A 15,141-nucleotide genomic window follows, 5' to 3' on the forward strand; every position below is an offset into this window, starting at 1 on the left:
CCCTGCTGCATCTCACAGTGCAAAGCTGAGTGGATGAAGAGCAAGAAACCGGAATCTGACTTCTGGCTCCATCATCTTGATCTGAGTTACCTTGAGCAAGTCCCTTAACATCTCTGAGCCCGCACCTCCCTGCATCAGATGGAGACAATAATATCTGCCATACCTACCCCAAGTGGGTGGGAAGGCTGATAGTGTGCGCTCTTTGCAAACTGCCAAACAGTATATAAGGACGTGCACAAGAGTGTGTGCAAGCGTACAGCTGTGCATTGACCCAATAAACTCTGGGAGAACCAGTACTGGTTCATTCTTTCCTAAGATTTTGTCCTAGAGAGCTGTATTTTCATCTGCAAGCACACAGATGCTCCTGTAATATTGCAACCTCAGGAATGTGCTGTCGCAGCCTCACAGCAGTAATGCAGTCTCCGTGCTCCCCGGCGAACGGGAAGGCTGCGCCGCACCGGAGGAGAGCTGACTCACTAGCTGCGACTTGCCTTGCTCTCGTTGGCAGGTGAGGCTTGTGTTTCGGTCACTGATTTCATGCCTTTCCAAGTGTTGCTTCTCTGTGTACAGCTTTGCATAGCTTGCCGGCAGCCTCTCCGTGTGAACCCTGAGGGGGAGGTGACTTCAGAGGGAGCGAGTCCGCCCACCCGCTGCAGACTCCATGGCTCCCCTTAGCTTCTACCTCCTGACGGACTCCCCACTTTCTTGTTCTGTTTGCCGCAGTGTGGGCGGTGGTGTGGCACCACAGACAGAGTCTGGGCTTTGGGATCAAAACCTGGCTGAGGAGATCACACAAGCCACGCCCTCTCTGAGCACCGCAAACACCTCAGCTGCAAAATGCGGATGGTCAGAGCCACCTCCTAGGGTTGCTATGGAGACCGGGCAGTAAAGCAGGTAGCATGCTTGGTACGGATTTGACCCTCCACAACATGTAGGTGTGTGGCTGCCTCTATGCCGGTTATCAACTAGATGAGCAGAGAAGCAGGGAAAGGGCCCGCCTGCTCAGGAGCCTAGAATCTAGTGAGAGGGAGGCAGACCCGTGAGACTGCGCATGCTCCCCCTCACACACGTGCACACTGTCTGCACTTTCCCAGGCCGATGATCACACTCAGGTTCAGTGGCCCATGTTCCCCCCGAGCTTGACTTTATCATGCACACATGAACACGTATGTGCAGACTGACAGGTGCCCACGCTTCCCCTGACGGGCATGTCGCAGAGCTGCCGGGAAACGCTGTGGCCTGCTGTCCGCAGCTCCGCTCCTCTGCCCGCTGCTGCCCCAGGTGGGAGCTGGGCGCCCTGCAGGGGCCTCCGGTGTGCTGGCGGCGCATCTGCCGGCCCTTCCCACGCTCACTGATTATTCTCAGAATATTTCACTCTGGTCAACAATAAGGTCCAGCCGACATGCCAGGCCCTCAATTGAAGGACTTGTATGCATGCATATAAGCACAACCAACGGACGCAAGACACTGGGAGGGGGGTGAGGGCATGGGCCGGGGGGGGGGGTAGGAGAGGCTGGGGGAAGGTCAATTGGGGGAAAAAAAAAGGAGACATATGTACTACTATTTGCAATACTTTAAACAATAATAAATATAAAGAGCAAAAGCATCTGGTCCCAGGGTGTCTGCTCACTAAATGTGCCCCTGTGGCCCTCAGGGCCCCCGCCTGCCCGTCCAGCGTGGCCACCTCTGGGGACTGCGGGTCTTGTCTAGTCCCCCTCCTGCCCTCCAGCAGCCCGGGGTGGACTGCCCGGCCAGGGGCAGGTTAGGGGCCACCTCTGTGCTCCGGGGCCTTAGAGGTGCCCACTGCTCCCCGCTGCCTCCAGCTGGCCGCCGGCACCGGCCAGGGCAGCGGGTCTCTGGCGCTGTGAGGGAAGGCTGCGTGGCAGTTTCCATTCCAGCTTTGTCCCAACTCTCCTTCTGGTTCTTCCAGAAAACATCGTCATTGCACAGCTTCCCAGGCACCTAACGGCTCTCCTCTCCGTTAGAGGCGCATCTGCAGCGGTGCCTTGGGCGGTGAGAGGAGAGTGGCCGCCGAGAGGGGGGGCATCGCTTCTGCCCAAACACAATAAAGCGGACTAAGTGGCAGACGGCCCCCGGGCCCTCGGCTGTCCCGTCAGGGCACCTCTCCATCCCTTTAGAACCCTGCGGAGCAAAGGGGCACCCTGGACGCTAAAGACACCTGAACCCAACCCCAAGTTCCGGGGTGGCACAGAAACGGCCACAGTGAGAACATTCTGGGGGCACATCCCAAAAGAGGAACCTGGTGCAGAGGGTCACGGTGACGCATCTGCTCTCATATTTCTAAGAGGAAGTCACATTGGTCATAGACGATCACTTCCTGATGTGACTCTGGTTGTGTTTTATTCTCCATGTGAAATAAAATTCCTTAATTTTAGGGTGTGCGTACTTTTCAATTAAATTTAAAAATATTTTTATTGATTTCAGAGAGGAAGGGAGACAGAGAAAGAGATAGAATCATCAATGATGAGAGAGAATCATTGATCGGCTGCCTCCTGCACACTCCCCACTGGGGATGTAACCTGCAACCCAGGCATGTGCCCCTGACCAGAACTGAACTCGGGACCCTTTAGGCCGCAGGCCAACACTCTATCCACTGAGCCACACCGGCCAATCAATCAGTTGCCTTCTGTACACTCCCCAACTGGGGATAGAACCCGGAACCTGGGTATGTGCCCTGATTAGGAATCGAACCCACCACCCTTTGGTGCACGGACAAAGCTCCAACCAACTGAGCCACGGGCCAGGGCTAGCTCCTTTTCTGCAGTCAGCCTTCTCTGCAGTCACACTGGATTCCCAGAGCCGGCTTGGCCAGTGATGAGGAGCTTGACCCTGGACAAAGCAGCTATTCTCTCCACACCTCTGTTTCCTCTCCTTTAAAATGGGGACACCAACACCATCTGGCAAGGGCTGGAGAGAGGGTCTAGTGAGAGGACACACGCGCCTCTGGGTAGACCAGAGAAATGTAGTCCTTACACACCTGCTTCCTGCAGTTCAGCCTCAGCCCAGGGCCTGCCCCTCCAGCCAAGATGTTCCCGTAGGACAGCTTTCATTTGTAGAAAATGCAAGAAGAGGCCTGTAGGCAACTTTCAGACCTGCTAGATATGACTGGGAACGGAAAGGCTGTGGCCTTGAGCCATCTCATGGTGCAGAGAGGGGTGCGCTGAGCAGTGGCTCTGGGCAGAGGGGCTCTAACCATATGGAGGCTCTGCTCCTAAGAGCAGTTGTCATTTCTCTGAAAATAATGCTGATTCTCTAGAGAACCACACCTAAGCCACATGGTGAGGAGGAGCAGCAGATGAAATGTCTACGTGCAGCGTGGGGTGATGGCCTGTGACCCTTACTCCCAAACCCAGCTTGTTACGGCAGGCCTTTATGGTCTGTCCTCCTTGTGTCCCCAGTCCGGCCCAGGGCCCAGCCTGGAGACTCCCGTGTCCCCAGTCCAGCCCAGGGCCCAGCCTGGAGACTCCCGTGTCCCGAGTCCAGCCCAGGGCCCAGCCCAGGAACTCAGTATGAATGGGTGTTGGCAAGAAACAAACTGGGTGTGAACCCTGACACCCCAGTCTTGGCCCCTCAGAGCTTCTTCAGGACTAATGACCTCTGCATGGCTGATCTCAGCCTCCAGGTTGACTAACACCACGTGATCCCAAGCTCCCACCCTATATCACATGGTTGGTCTTTCTGGGTTGGGAAGCCCATTAGGTGGAATAGTCAGCCCTGCCCTGAATGAAGGCACTCCTATCAGAATGACAGAGATTACCTTCCATAGTCCAAGGTAAAGACCAGCCCCCTTTCTGAGCGAGGTTAAATTCCCTACCACACACTCATCAATTTTGGAAAATTCTTGGCCATTATTACCTCAAATATTTCTTCTTTCCTCTTTCTTCTCTTTCTGGTATACTAATCATGTGTTCATTACACCTTCTGAAATTATCTCACAGTTCTTGGATGTCATTCTGCTTTTTTGTTCTTTTTTCTCCTTGCATTTCAGTTTGGAGTTTTCTGTTTGGAATGACATATCTTCGGGTTTACTGATTCTTTCCTTAGCTGGGTCCAGACTGCTGATGAGCCATCAGTGGCATTCTTCATTTTTGTTGCAGTGTGTCTGATTTATAGCATTTTCCTTTTGATTTAGAGTTTTCATCTCTGCTGACATTAGCCGCCTGTCCTTGAATGTTGTCTACTTTTTCTTTTGAGTCCTTAACATGCAAATCATAATTACTTCAAGTTCTCTATCTGGTGATTCCCAAGTCTGTCCATATCTGACTTTGGTTCTGATGCTTGGCTAGTGTGGGCTGGGGTTCACTGTGTCCCTTCCCCAGGTCAGCTGGGCTCTAATAACCTAGCAGGTTAGGCTGTGATTGACTAGTTTCCCCTGAGGCCAGGCCTTGTTAAGAAGAACAGTGCCCTCTGACATTTCTAGATGATTCCCCCCCCCCCCCCTCCGCCACCCCTTCCCCTGCCCCCGCTGGAAACTCAGGGGATTTTTCTCTGTGGGAACCTGGGTGGGGACAGCTCTCAGTGTGTCCACACTGCTCATCAATGTCAGCTCAGACATTCTTCCTGGCGCTGCTTCCCTGGGGTTTCCACTTGGGAGCCTCTGCTCCAGTAAGTCGTGACTCCCTGTGCTCACCTGTCCCTCCAACGTGGGGGCAGTGGTTTGTCCTGGGTCCTCCCCTCTCTTTCGGATCTTAGAAGGTTTGCTGATTTTTCAGTCTGTTCTGCTCATTACTTGCTGTTAGGACAGAGAGGTGACTTCTATGTTCCTATGTGCGTTTTCTTGCTGTTTAGCATGTTTTGTAATTTTTGGTTGGAAGCCATACCTAGTGTACTGGATGAGAGAAGCTAAGGTGAATAAGTCTTAGTTTGAGGTTTTAAGCTCATCTGGCTGGGGGCTATTCTGTGTTTAACATTCATTGTATCTGTAGGTGCCAGAGGCTTCCATTCTCTCTAATATCTTCATTTTCCCCTCCTCTGTAGTCTTTGGGTTTTCCTGACAAAACAACCCTTCCACAGAGTCAGCCCTGCATTTATTTCCATTGTGATGGGGTGTTAAGGTGTGAGAGGGGATGCATTTTTGTGGTCTCAGGGTCAACGATCAGTCTTTCTGTGCCCCTCGTCCCTCCCTGGTATGACCTTTGGAAGTTTCACATAGTTTCTTTCTCTCCTACTGGAGGTGGCTGACTGCCCTTCTGCCAGGTGGCTAAGCCTCCGGTAACTTGTTTTAGTTGCAGAGCAGGGCTTTGTTACTGAGAAAGCTCTGGTCCTATTTAAAAACTGTTACTTTTCCCTTCTCCCTGCCCAAAACACAGGGGGATTTTTCGTGATTCTTCATCCTGAGAATCTAGTGGAGTCCTTGGAGGGAAAACCCACGAAAGGGTAGGGCCTCCCGATAGTGGCCCCAGGAGTCCCTCCCACTCAGGCTAATCCCACGCTAATCCCCATCAGCCTCCAGTGAGCAGCCGATGTGCCATTTGATGTTCTTGCCAGTTCCTGGCTCCCGTGGCTCCTGCTCTGGGGAAGCTGGTCCTGGCTGCTATTTTCTGAGTTCTTCTGTCTCTAGATTTGGGGCGGTGGTTTACCTGGGACCTCAATTCTCTGATGGGTCTAAGAAAAGTCACTGATTTTAAGTTTGCTTAGCTTTTTCTTTGTAAGGACAGAAATGACAATTTCTAAGCGTTTTACATGTTAAAGATGGAACCAGGAGCCAGGGGCTTTAAATTTTTATAACTTCCGCATAATGACTATTCTTTATCAAACAACTTCTACTGCCCCTCTTCCCCCCTCCCCCTGGAAGATCCTGATTTAACCCCCAGAGGCCCACAGTCCACATGGAACTTCAGAGAGCAGCTTCCTGCAGACGTCTTGTTAGATGAATGTGAATGCCAGTTTTGTTACCTGCTGCACCACAGGGCCTGGAGCAGTACCTGGCACAACAAGTGTGTGCTAAGTGACCAAATAAATGTTCACCCTTCATGAGGGACCCACTGAATCAACTTCCCAGACCTGGCCACCTTAGTGACCCCAGCTAGCTCTCATCTCTCTGACAGTCCACCTTCCTCCGGGACCCTCAGTGGGCTGGTCTTGGGTTTGCATTCCCTGGACACTGGAGAAGTAAGACTGGGTGCCTGGCTCCAAGGATAGAGTCCCTGTGTCCCTACACAGAAGTTCCACCGGAAACAAACTCATCACTCCCAAAGGAAAAAGTTCACAGCCAGAGGTTAACAGTAGGATCCATGGTATGTTTGCTTAGCTCTGTGATGAAGTGCCTGGTTTCAGCAAGACTGTCCTGTACCACCCAAACCAAACATCCTGCTGCTACCCAGCTGGAAACCCCAGACATCCTCAATGCCTCTCCTGCCAGCACTGCAAGCACTGTCCATCTTTTCTCCCTAATATCTCTCAAACCTGCTGTCCTCTATATTCTCATTGACTCAGGTCCGCAGGAAGGCCATCTGACCTCCATTAGTCCTCTCTCCATGCTGTTCATTCATTCACTCACTCAACAAGGCACTGTGAAACGGGCTCTAACATTAACCTTTGCCCTTACTCTCTAAGTGGTGCTTGAATAGTGACCAAAGAAGTACTAGTAGTGGAAATAAAGCAGGTAGGATAGAGCCCGCATCTTAATAGGAGAGGGGAGACAGATAATAGATGAAATAAATAAGTAGTAAACTGGACTTCTAGCTATGTATGAGCGATGAGGTCAGCAAGTCATCTTCCCCAAATGCAACTATAAATCTAGACAAAATTGACAAAAACAACCATTTTCATTCTCTGGAATTGACCAAAGGCATGCAAGTCTCAAAAGCACTTACATTGAAAAACTGCTGTGCCTTAGGGAAGAAGAGTGGGAGTCTGATGTTCTTGCCTAGGGTATCTCACTCCCCCAGCTCAGTCATCTCAGAGGTTCGGTGAGGGTGGGGCACATCAACTCTGCTCACAAAGTCAAAGTGGCTCATTCAAGTCTGAGTGGTGAAAGATGCCCTTACCAAGAGGTATTGTCAATGGATAGGCAATCTTGGCAGTAGGTAAATGGAGAGAATCAATGCTCTGTCTGAGGTTGTAGTCATTTTAGGGGCACACATGTTTTGACTTAGGCTACATGCATGTCCAGTGGAGACCAGAGAGGCTCACTGTGCCCCACACCTCTGCCAGCCCTAAGATTGTGGCCATGCACAGAGGTGATATGAAGGCCCAGAAGAAAATAAGAGCCATGGAAAACCTGAAATAGCCTAAATTTTGACAGCATTTCCCTGCCCCAAACATGATCTATTGGTCAAGAATGGAAGATTTACTGGCTCAAGATTTGAAAAGAACATTGGTCCAGTCATTGGCTGATCACTGAATTGCACAGAAACCCCTAGGAAGTCAAGCTTACAAATAAAAGGAAGAATAAAAAACAAATATAAGCAGTAATATTAGTGACTGCATACCATGGGGGTGACAGATTTATCCTAAACAACTTATGAAATAAACAATTTAACAACAATATTACATTACTTAATGGGTAAATAAGAATCCAGAATTACGCCGAAACCGGTTTGGCTCAGTGGATAGAGCGTCAGCCTGTGGACTGAAGGATCCCGGGTTTGATTCCAGTCGGGGGCATGTGCCTTGGTTGCGGGCACATCCCCATTAGGGGGTGTGCAGGAGGCAGCTGATCGATGTTTCTCTCTCATCGATGTTTCTGGCTCTCTGTCCCTCTCCCTTCCTCTCTGTAAAGAATCAATAAAATATATTAAAAAAAAAAAAAGAATCCAGAATTTCTATATTATCTTAAATGTCCAGTTTTTACAAAAAAAGTAATAAGATATATAAAGTAATAGGCAAAGGTGACCTATACTCAGGAAAAAAGTCAATAGAAACTCTCTGACTATTCCCAGATTTTGTATTTAGCAGACTAATACTAAAAAAACAACAACAACTATGTAAATGTGTTTAAATAACCAAAGGAAAAAAGTTTAAAGAATTTAAATGATGTATGACAATAATGAATGAACAAATAGAAAATCTCAAAGAGATATAAAACGTTTAAAAATAGAAATTATTGAATTTAAAGTCCAATAACTGAAATGAAAAATTTACAACAGGGGCTCAATGGAAGATTTGATATGGCAGAAGAAAGAATAAGTGAATTTGAAGTGAGAGCTATAGAAATGATCCAGTCTGAAGAACCTAGAGAAACTCAGAACAAAACAATTGAAGAAAAAAGAACAGCCCCTGAGAGACCTATAAAGCAACATTAAGCATGCCAATATGCATGTAATATAAGTCCTATAAGGAGACAAAAGAGAAAAAGGGACAGAAAAATTACTTGAAAAATTAGTGGCTGAAAAGTGCCCAAATTTAATGAAAAAAATATTATTTTCCACATATAGCAAGCTCAAAAAAAATCCCAAAAGGATAAATAAAAAGAGATCTATACTTCAACACATTAGAGTAAAACTATTTAAGAGAAAGAGCAAATCTTGAAAACAACAAGAGAAAAATAACTCATCACATAGAGGAGACCATCAATATAATTAAGAGCTGACTTCTCATCGAAACAATGGAGGCTAAAGTGGAAGGACATATATAAAGGGATGAAAAACAACAAACTGTTACCCAAGAATTCTATATCCAAATAGCTATCTTTCAAAAACAAAGGTGAAGTAAAGACATTTCCAGATAAATAAAGATGGAGAGAATTCCTGGCAGGCAGATCTGCCCTATAAGAAACACTAAAGGAAGTTCTCCAGGGTAAAAGGAAATGAAGCCCAGCAGTAAGAAATGAAGCCCACAGGAAATGATAAATATGTGGTTAATATTTATCTGTAAATAAGTCATGCAGCTCTTGGTTAGGGGATACATTCTGAGAAAAGTGTCCTTACACTTTAAAATGATAAATATTAACCACATATTTATCATTTGCAAACATCCTAATGTGCACTCACACAAACCTAGATGGTCCAGCCTATTGCACACCTGTGCTCTATGGCATAGCCTACTGTTTCTAGACTGCAAACCTGTGCTGGTAATTTCTTATGTATCTAGACATAGGAAAAGTATAGTAAAAATATAGTACACAAGATTTAAAAGAGGTATACCTGTGATAGGACACTTACGTTGAGTGGGCTTACAGGACTGGAAAGTACTCTGAGTCACTTAGTGAGCAGTGAGTGAATGTGGAGGCCTAGGACATACTATACACTACTGCAGACTTTATGAACACTGCACACAGTATCATCCCAAACATGTGAGTAATGCAGTGCAATATGATGTTATGATGGCTACGGTGTCACTAGGTGATAGGAGTTTTCCACCTTATTAAAATCTATGTGACCACTGTCATATAAATCAATTATTACAACAGTAGTTTTGGAGTTTATAATGTATGGATGTAATATATATATGACAATAATAACACAAAGGAGGAGGAAGGAAATAAAACTACCTTGGAGCAAACTTTCTATTTTTACTGTAATTAAGTATTCCTCTGAAATAGATTAAAATAAAAATGCATATTGTAATCCCTAGAGCAGGGATGTCCGGCCGGAGAGCCATTGAAGGCCTGGGAAATCATTGGGTCTGGGCCTGATAAGGCATTAGGGGTGAGTTAATTAAATGTGTGACAAAATATAGCAGGCTAATTTTTAAGTTGGTAATTTTGTATGATGTTATAGATATCCAAACGGCCCTTGGCAGAGAAAGGTTCCCCACTCTGCTCTAGAGGAAACACGAATTAAATAACAAAAATAGAGTAAAAAAAAAAATCAGTGAAAATTAAATGGTATACTGGAAAGTATTTAATACAAAGAAATTAGTAAAGAAGGAACAGAGAAGCAAAAATAAAAGTGACATATAGAGCACAAATTACTAAATGGTAAAGGTAAATTCATATCAATAATCACATTAAATGTGGATGGTCTAAATATTCTAATCAAAAGGCAAAATTATCTTCATGATTCAATTATTTGCTGTCTAAGAGATTGTAGATTGAATGACACAAAACCATTGAAAGGAAAAGCATGAAAAAAGATATGTCATGTAACATTGACTTTAAGACATCTGTAGCTATGTAAATATAAAATAGACATTAAGAAAAGAAACAGAATTATTTCATAATGGAAAAAGGGTGAATACATCGGGAAGCTATAACAATTATAAATATATACAGACTTAACAAGACAGCTTCAAAGTACATGAAGAGTTGGAGATTCCAATATTCCAACCTCAATAATTGTAGAGCAGCTAAGGAGAATATCAGCAATGATACAGAAGGCTTGGATAAGAGTACCGACCAATTCTCCCTAATTGATAGGTATAGGACAGTCCTCACCATGACTGTGGAGTATACATTATTTTCATGTACACATGGACCATTCTGCAGGATAGACCATATGCTGGACCATACAACCGTAAATCCACTGGTAAGTGGATAAACAAAAGGCCCATCCATACGATGGAGTCTTATTCAGCTAAAATGGAACAGACTGCTGATACACACGAGAACATGAATGAACCACAGAAACCAAATGCCAAATGAAGAGCCTGATGCAAAAGACTTCACAGCAGATGATTTCATTTACACAAAGTGTCCAGAAAAAGCAAATTTATAGGTACATGAGGCAAATAGAGGCTTTCCTCGGGCTAGGCGTGGGAGTGCGAAGTAACTGCAGTGAGCACAGAGGAACTCTTCTGGGCGACGTAAATATCCCAGAACGGGATTTTGGCGATTGTTGTATAATTCTATGAACTTATTAAGGAGCATTGAATTATACACTTAGAACGGGTGAATTCTCAGTAAAGCTAATGAAATATCTAACTATGTGAGATGATAGAGACTACCGTGAAGAAAAGTAAGACAGTAAAGAATTAGTGCAGTCATTAGTGTGGTTTGCCAAATACTTTCAATCCTCTCCTTCTAGGCACGCAGTAGGGCTGTACTTTCCGAACTCCTGGTGTGTAGTTGGGGCAATGAGTTTTGAGTGGAGTATGACTTACAGACAAGGATTTCATTGCCAACGTGAGAACCTTCTGGAGCTCAATCTCTCCCTTTGCCATGTGGCCTGGCTACAAGCACCACCTGAGATGATGGCTGTTCCTTTAGCCTGGGTCTTTGAGTCATGTAACCCATGCCCCAGTTACAATGTGACACAGACAGGCAGTTAGCGACAGCCTCAAAGAAGGTGCCATTCGGGGAAAAGTCTGAAGGAGGAGAGTTTGTGAGCCACGCGGATCTCTGGGGGAAGGTGCGCTGGAGAGAGGGCAGAGCACACGGAAGACCGGGCACACCTGAGGAATACCGAGGCGGCACTGCTGGTGCTGAGGCAGTGTGGGTGCACACGGAGAGGATGGGGTGGGTAAGGGTGGGCTGGCTGGCTGGGAGTCCACGGGGAGGTGCTGTGCTAGTGACAGGTCTCATCAGATTTAGGCGTTAGGAGCCTTGCTCCAGCTGCAATATTGGGAAGACATGGAAGGGCAAGGGTGGGATCAGCAAGACCAATGAAGAGGTGAGCGTTGACTTCATACCCTGCTGCCAGTCATTCTTCTACAAGCTCCTGACCTCATCAGTCCGATGCTTACTACTCCCAACAGCTCCCATTGCTCGTGAGAAAGCCCAAGTTTCTCAACGTGGCACCCCCTACCTTTCCACGCTTATCAACTACCTCACCCCTTTCTACCTTCAGTCCCCTCCCGCCCAGGCTGCCGTTCTCCTAGGACATACTCTTGCCTCCCTACCTGGAAAGGCCACGGGAACAAAGCCACTGAGTTGGGCAGGCATGAGGGAGGGGTGCGATGGAGGAGGATGCCCTTTCCAAGGTGCCCCTTGGTCCTGACGGTCGGCTTGTGGGTCAGGAAGTTGGGGACCCATAGGAATAGCTGGGTTCAGAGCTGCTTTCTTCACTTGGGACTCTGACAGGTGTGGGCAGAGGCCACCATCTTTCTTGCCGCTGTGGCTCAGGTGTGCAGTGGCTGCTCATGGTGGGGAGTGCCCAGGAGGGTCAGCTGCAGGATAACCCCCCACCCCCGTCCTTAGGAGAGGCAGGCCGGTGGTGAGCAGAGGTCTGGGAGGCTGCTGAGCAAAGTGGGCGCAGCTGGCTGGGACAGACAGGGGTGTCAAGGAACATTCTAACGTGCTAGAGCCACAGGTGCCCATGGCGGGTCCAAGTCTCAGCACAGGCCCCCGAAGGAGACCCAGACCTGGCTGGCCTCTGGCTTCCTGCTGCAGGTGGCTCCTGGTGTGACAAGATTATGGGCCAAGTAAAGTGAAGTATGGCAGCACAGTTGAACCCCAAAGAATCTTCTGTTTACCCAAATTCCCTGAGCATCTCAGTTAAAAACAAGCTCAGGCTCCTCAACAGTCTCCTCCAGAATCTACGGAGAGGGAAAACAGAGGAGGGGGAGGGATGGAAAAGGGAGGGAGAGAGACAGAGAACAACCGAGACAGAGAGAAGGAGAGAGAGGGAGAGAGAGGGAGGGAGAAGAGACAGAAGAGCTGACCCAGACCAAGGATGGGAGGGAAGCCACTTCCCCATGCGACTGACCCCCTTTCTTCCCAGTGGCATTGCGGCGTTTTTGACAAAGCTGCCCCGCTGTCTGCGATGCATGTCACGATGTGGATGAACCTTAAAGCTATTTCTCTTAGTCAAGGAAGCAGTCACTAAAGGACTCACGTCACGTGAGTCTGTTCACGTGAACTGCGCAGCACAGGTAAGTCTGCAGAGACAGAGAGACCCCCAGGGCCACGGCGGAGCGAGGGGCGGGGTTTCTTTGGGCGATGAGAACATCTGGAGCTGGAGAGAGGTGGTGGGCCACAGACACTGGGCAAGTACGAGTTACATGGAATTAACGCGTCACTTAAAAATGGTTAATTTTATGTGAATTTCACTGCAATAAATTACTCCAAGTAAATGCTTAAAAAGTCAGGTGTTCAGGCAGTATCTCATTTGTCTTTCTTAAATGATCAGCATCTGCACCCTGAAGCCAGGAGACATGAAAATCTGGTGGCTGAAACCTTCGAAAAGGGAAAAGCAAGTGAGTTTTCCCTTCAAATCAGATGATGCTGGAACACGGAGATTTTACAGACCCACAATGCATTAGGACCGGAAAGAGTTAAAGGCCCAATCCTATTGCAGGAGGGAGCACCCTGCAGGGCCCGCCCGCAGAGGGCCAGCCCAGCCTGGGCCCAGCCACCCGGCTTGCAAACACAGAGCCTGACTCCTCGCCCTACAGACACGGCGCAGACCCCCAAAGGCTGTGCAGGCTGCGGCCACCCTGGGCCCGCGCTGGTGCTTCCTGGCAGCTGAGCGGTAGGCTCCCCCGGGAATTAAGGAATATGCTGATGCCTGGGGCCCGCCCTCGATCAATGAGAGGTCTCCAGTATTTGCAACGCCTGGGATTTGACAAAGCTCCCTCCTGGCTCTCAGGCACAGCGGGTTCAGGAGCTGCCTTCCCTTCCCCGCCATCCCTGGGATTTCAATCCTCACCCGCAGGGCCAGGCTCCCAGCACCCGAAGCATCGCTGCACAGCCGCCTGGCCCACGCCGTGCGGCCCAGCAGCACCTGCGTGACTCCCAGCTGGCACCCCACCAGAGGGCCGTCCCACTTTTAAGTTCCCCCGGGCACTATGCTGGGGCGACGGCTGTCCTTTGGGTTTCTGTCTCAGCGCCTGGCCCCACTGTTTCCAGGGGGCCCAGCATAGCCTCAGGAAGCACAGCCCCCCCGAAAGGATGCGCCGTATGCACCCTGGTCTGCCGTCCTCAGAGCCCAGGCTCGACGGCCGTGGCCACACCACAGGCTCCCAGGCTCCGCTGTCCAGGCAGACCTGGAACCGTTCCCCAGTTCGGGGTGAGCCCTGCGCCCGGGCCAGTCCCTGGACCCTGGCTGCTCCCAGCCCGAAAGCTGAGAGGGCCCCCGTGGGTGGCCTCGGGGGGCCCCTCCCAGAGCAAAGGTAACCCTACTCCACACAGAATAAAACAGAATTCCTACCAAAATATCTGGCCGCAAATGTTCTCCTTTTGCTGGAGGCCGTGGGCAGCATGGCGGGGGTGGGGCTGCCGTCGGCGCACAGGGTCCCGGGCACGGCTTTAGGAAGAAGCAGCCACACCCTCCAGCAGACAGGCAGCTCCGTTTGGCAGTGCAGGAGGCAGCACTTCCAGGAAACGAGGGCTAGAATGCCCGCCTGGCGTCTCCCCGGATTTCCAACAAGAGGCCCCGCTGTGAGGAATCGGCCCCGTCAGTGCAAGTGTCCCCAGGGGTCCTGGGAGGGCCTTGGGCAAGTCACGGGGCCTCCGGTATCAGTTCCTCAAACGGTGAAGGGGAACAGCGATGGCAAGGTCCCTAGGACGAGTGGAGGATGGAGATGGTGCGGTAAAAGGGCAACGCCTTCCACACGGGTCAGACACGTGACCTTCCAACCTGCTGGCCTGGCCTGGGAAGGAGCCGTGCTTCTGTGCTGGAAACCGGGCGCGGACAGCCATCTCCAACCTGCAGCACGGCCCAGGGCCACCCCCCTGCACTGCTGCGGGCGCAGTCCTTCTGGTGGGTCCGGGGCCCAGAGCGCCGGCACCCAGGCCGGGCTGCACCCTGATCCACTGGCCGCCACAGGCCTGCCTCTGTTCCATTTCTGGGGATTGGGCATCATTGGCGGTTGTAGAAAATCAAAGAGAAACCCTGGTTAGGAGACAGCCAAGTGAGGTCTGTGCGGCTGGCCTCACTGACGTGCTGCTGTGGTGGCACATACGGAGCTCAGAGGCCGAGGAGCAGCTGCGGGGGGACGCCAGACTGACCTTCCCGCCGCGGCCTGTCTCCCTGCTCCCTGCCTCTGCTGTGCTGAACTTGCACCGTGTCTGTGGTTCCAGAACCGACCGCAGTTAGGCAGATAAAACAAGCACAGCCAAGCTCCTGGCCGTGGGTCCCTTTCCCATGGCGGGGGTCCCTCTCACCCCTGGCTGCCCCAGCAAAGCTCAGGCTGCGGCTGACACAGGCTGCTGGGCAGGCGGCCTGGGGCAGCGCTGTCTTGCTCTAGGCCTTGGCGGTGGGTGGACAGCCTCTGCAGCTGGGGTCCTCTGTTCCCCGGGGTCCTCTGTGCCCAGGAGTCCTCTGGGCCCAGGAGTGCCCAGGCAGCTGGCAGCAGAAG

The 15,141-nt window shown here is 49.8% G+C and overlaps 1 protein-coding gene across 2 annotated transcripts in view; it reads right to left on the minus strand.

The window, feature by feature from the left end:
• Window positions 1–14,043, minus strand: part of ARHGAP22 (Rho GTPase activating protein 22) — a 161,669-nt gene extending 147,626 nt beyond the window's left edge. For both annotated transcript variants that reach the window (XM_028156837.2, XM_054728974.1), the window contains exon 1: window positions 13,992–14,043. In XM_028156837.2, the coding sequence (XP_028012638.2) occupies window positions 13,992–14,043 (52 nt within the window). The remainder of the gene's footprint in view (window positions 1–13,991) is intronic.
• Between the last annotated feature and the right edge of the window lie 1,098 nt (window positions 14,044–15,141).

The sequence above is a fragment of the Eptesicus fuscus genome, chromosome 17 (genome assembly GCF_027574615.1).
Source record: "Eptesicus fuscus isolate TK198812 chromosome 17, DD_ASM_mEF_20220401, whole genome shotgun sequence".
Taxonomy (NCBI): Eukaryota; Metazoa; Chordata; class Mammalia; order Chiroptera; family Vespertilionidae; genus Eptesicus; species Eptesicus fuscus.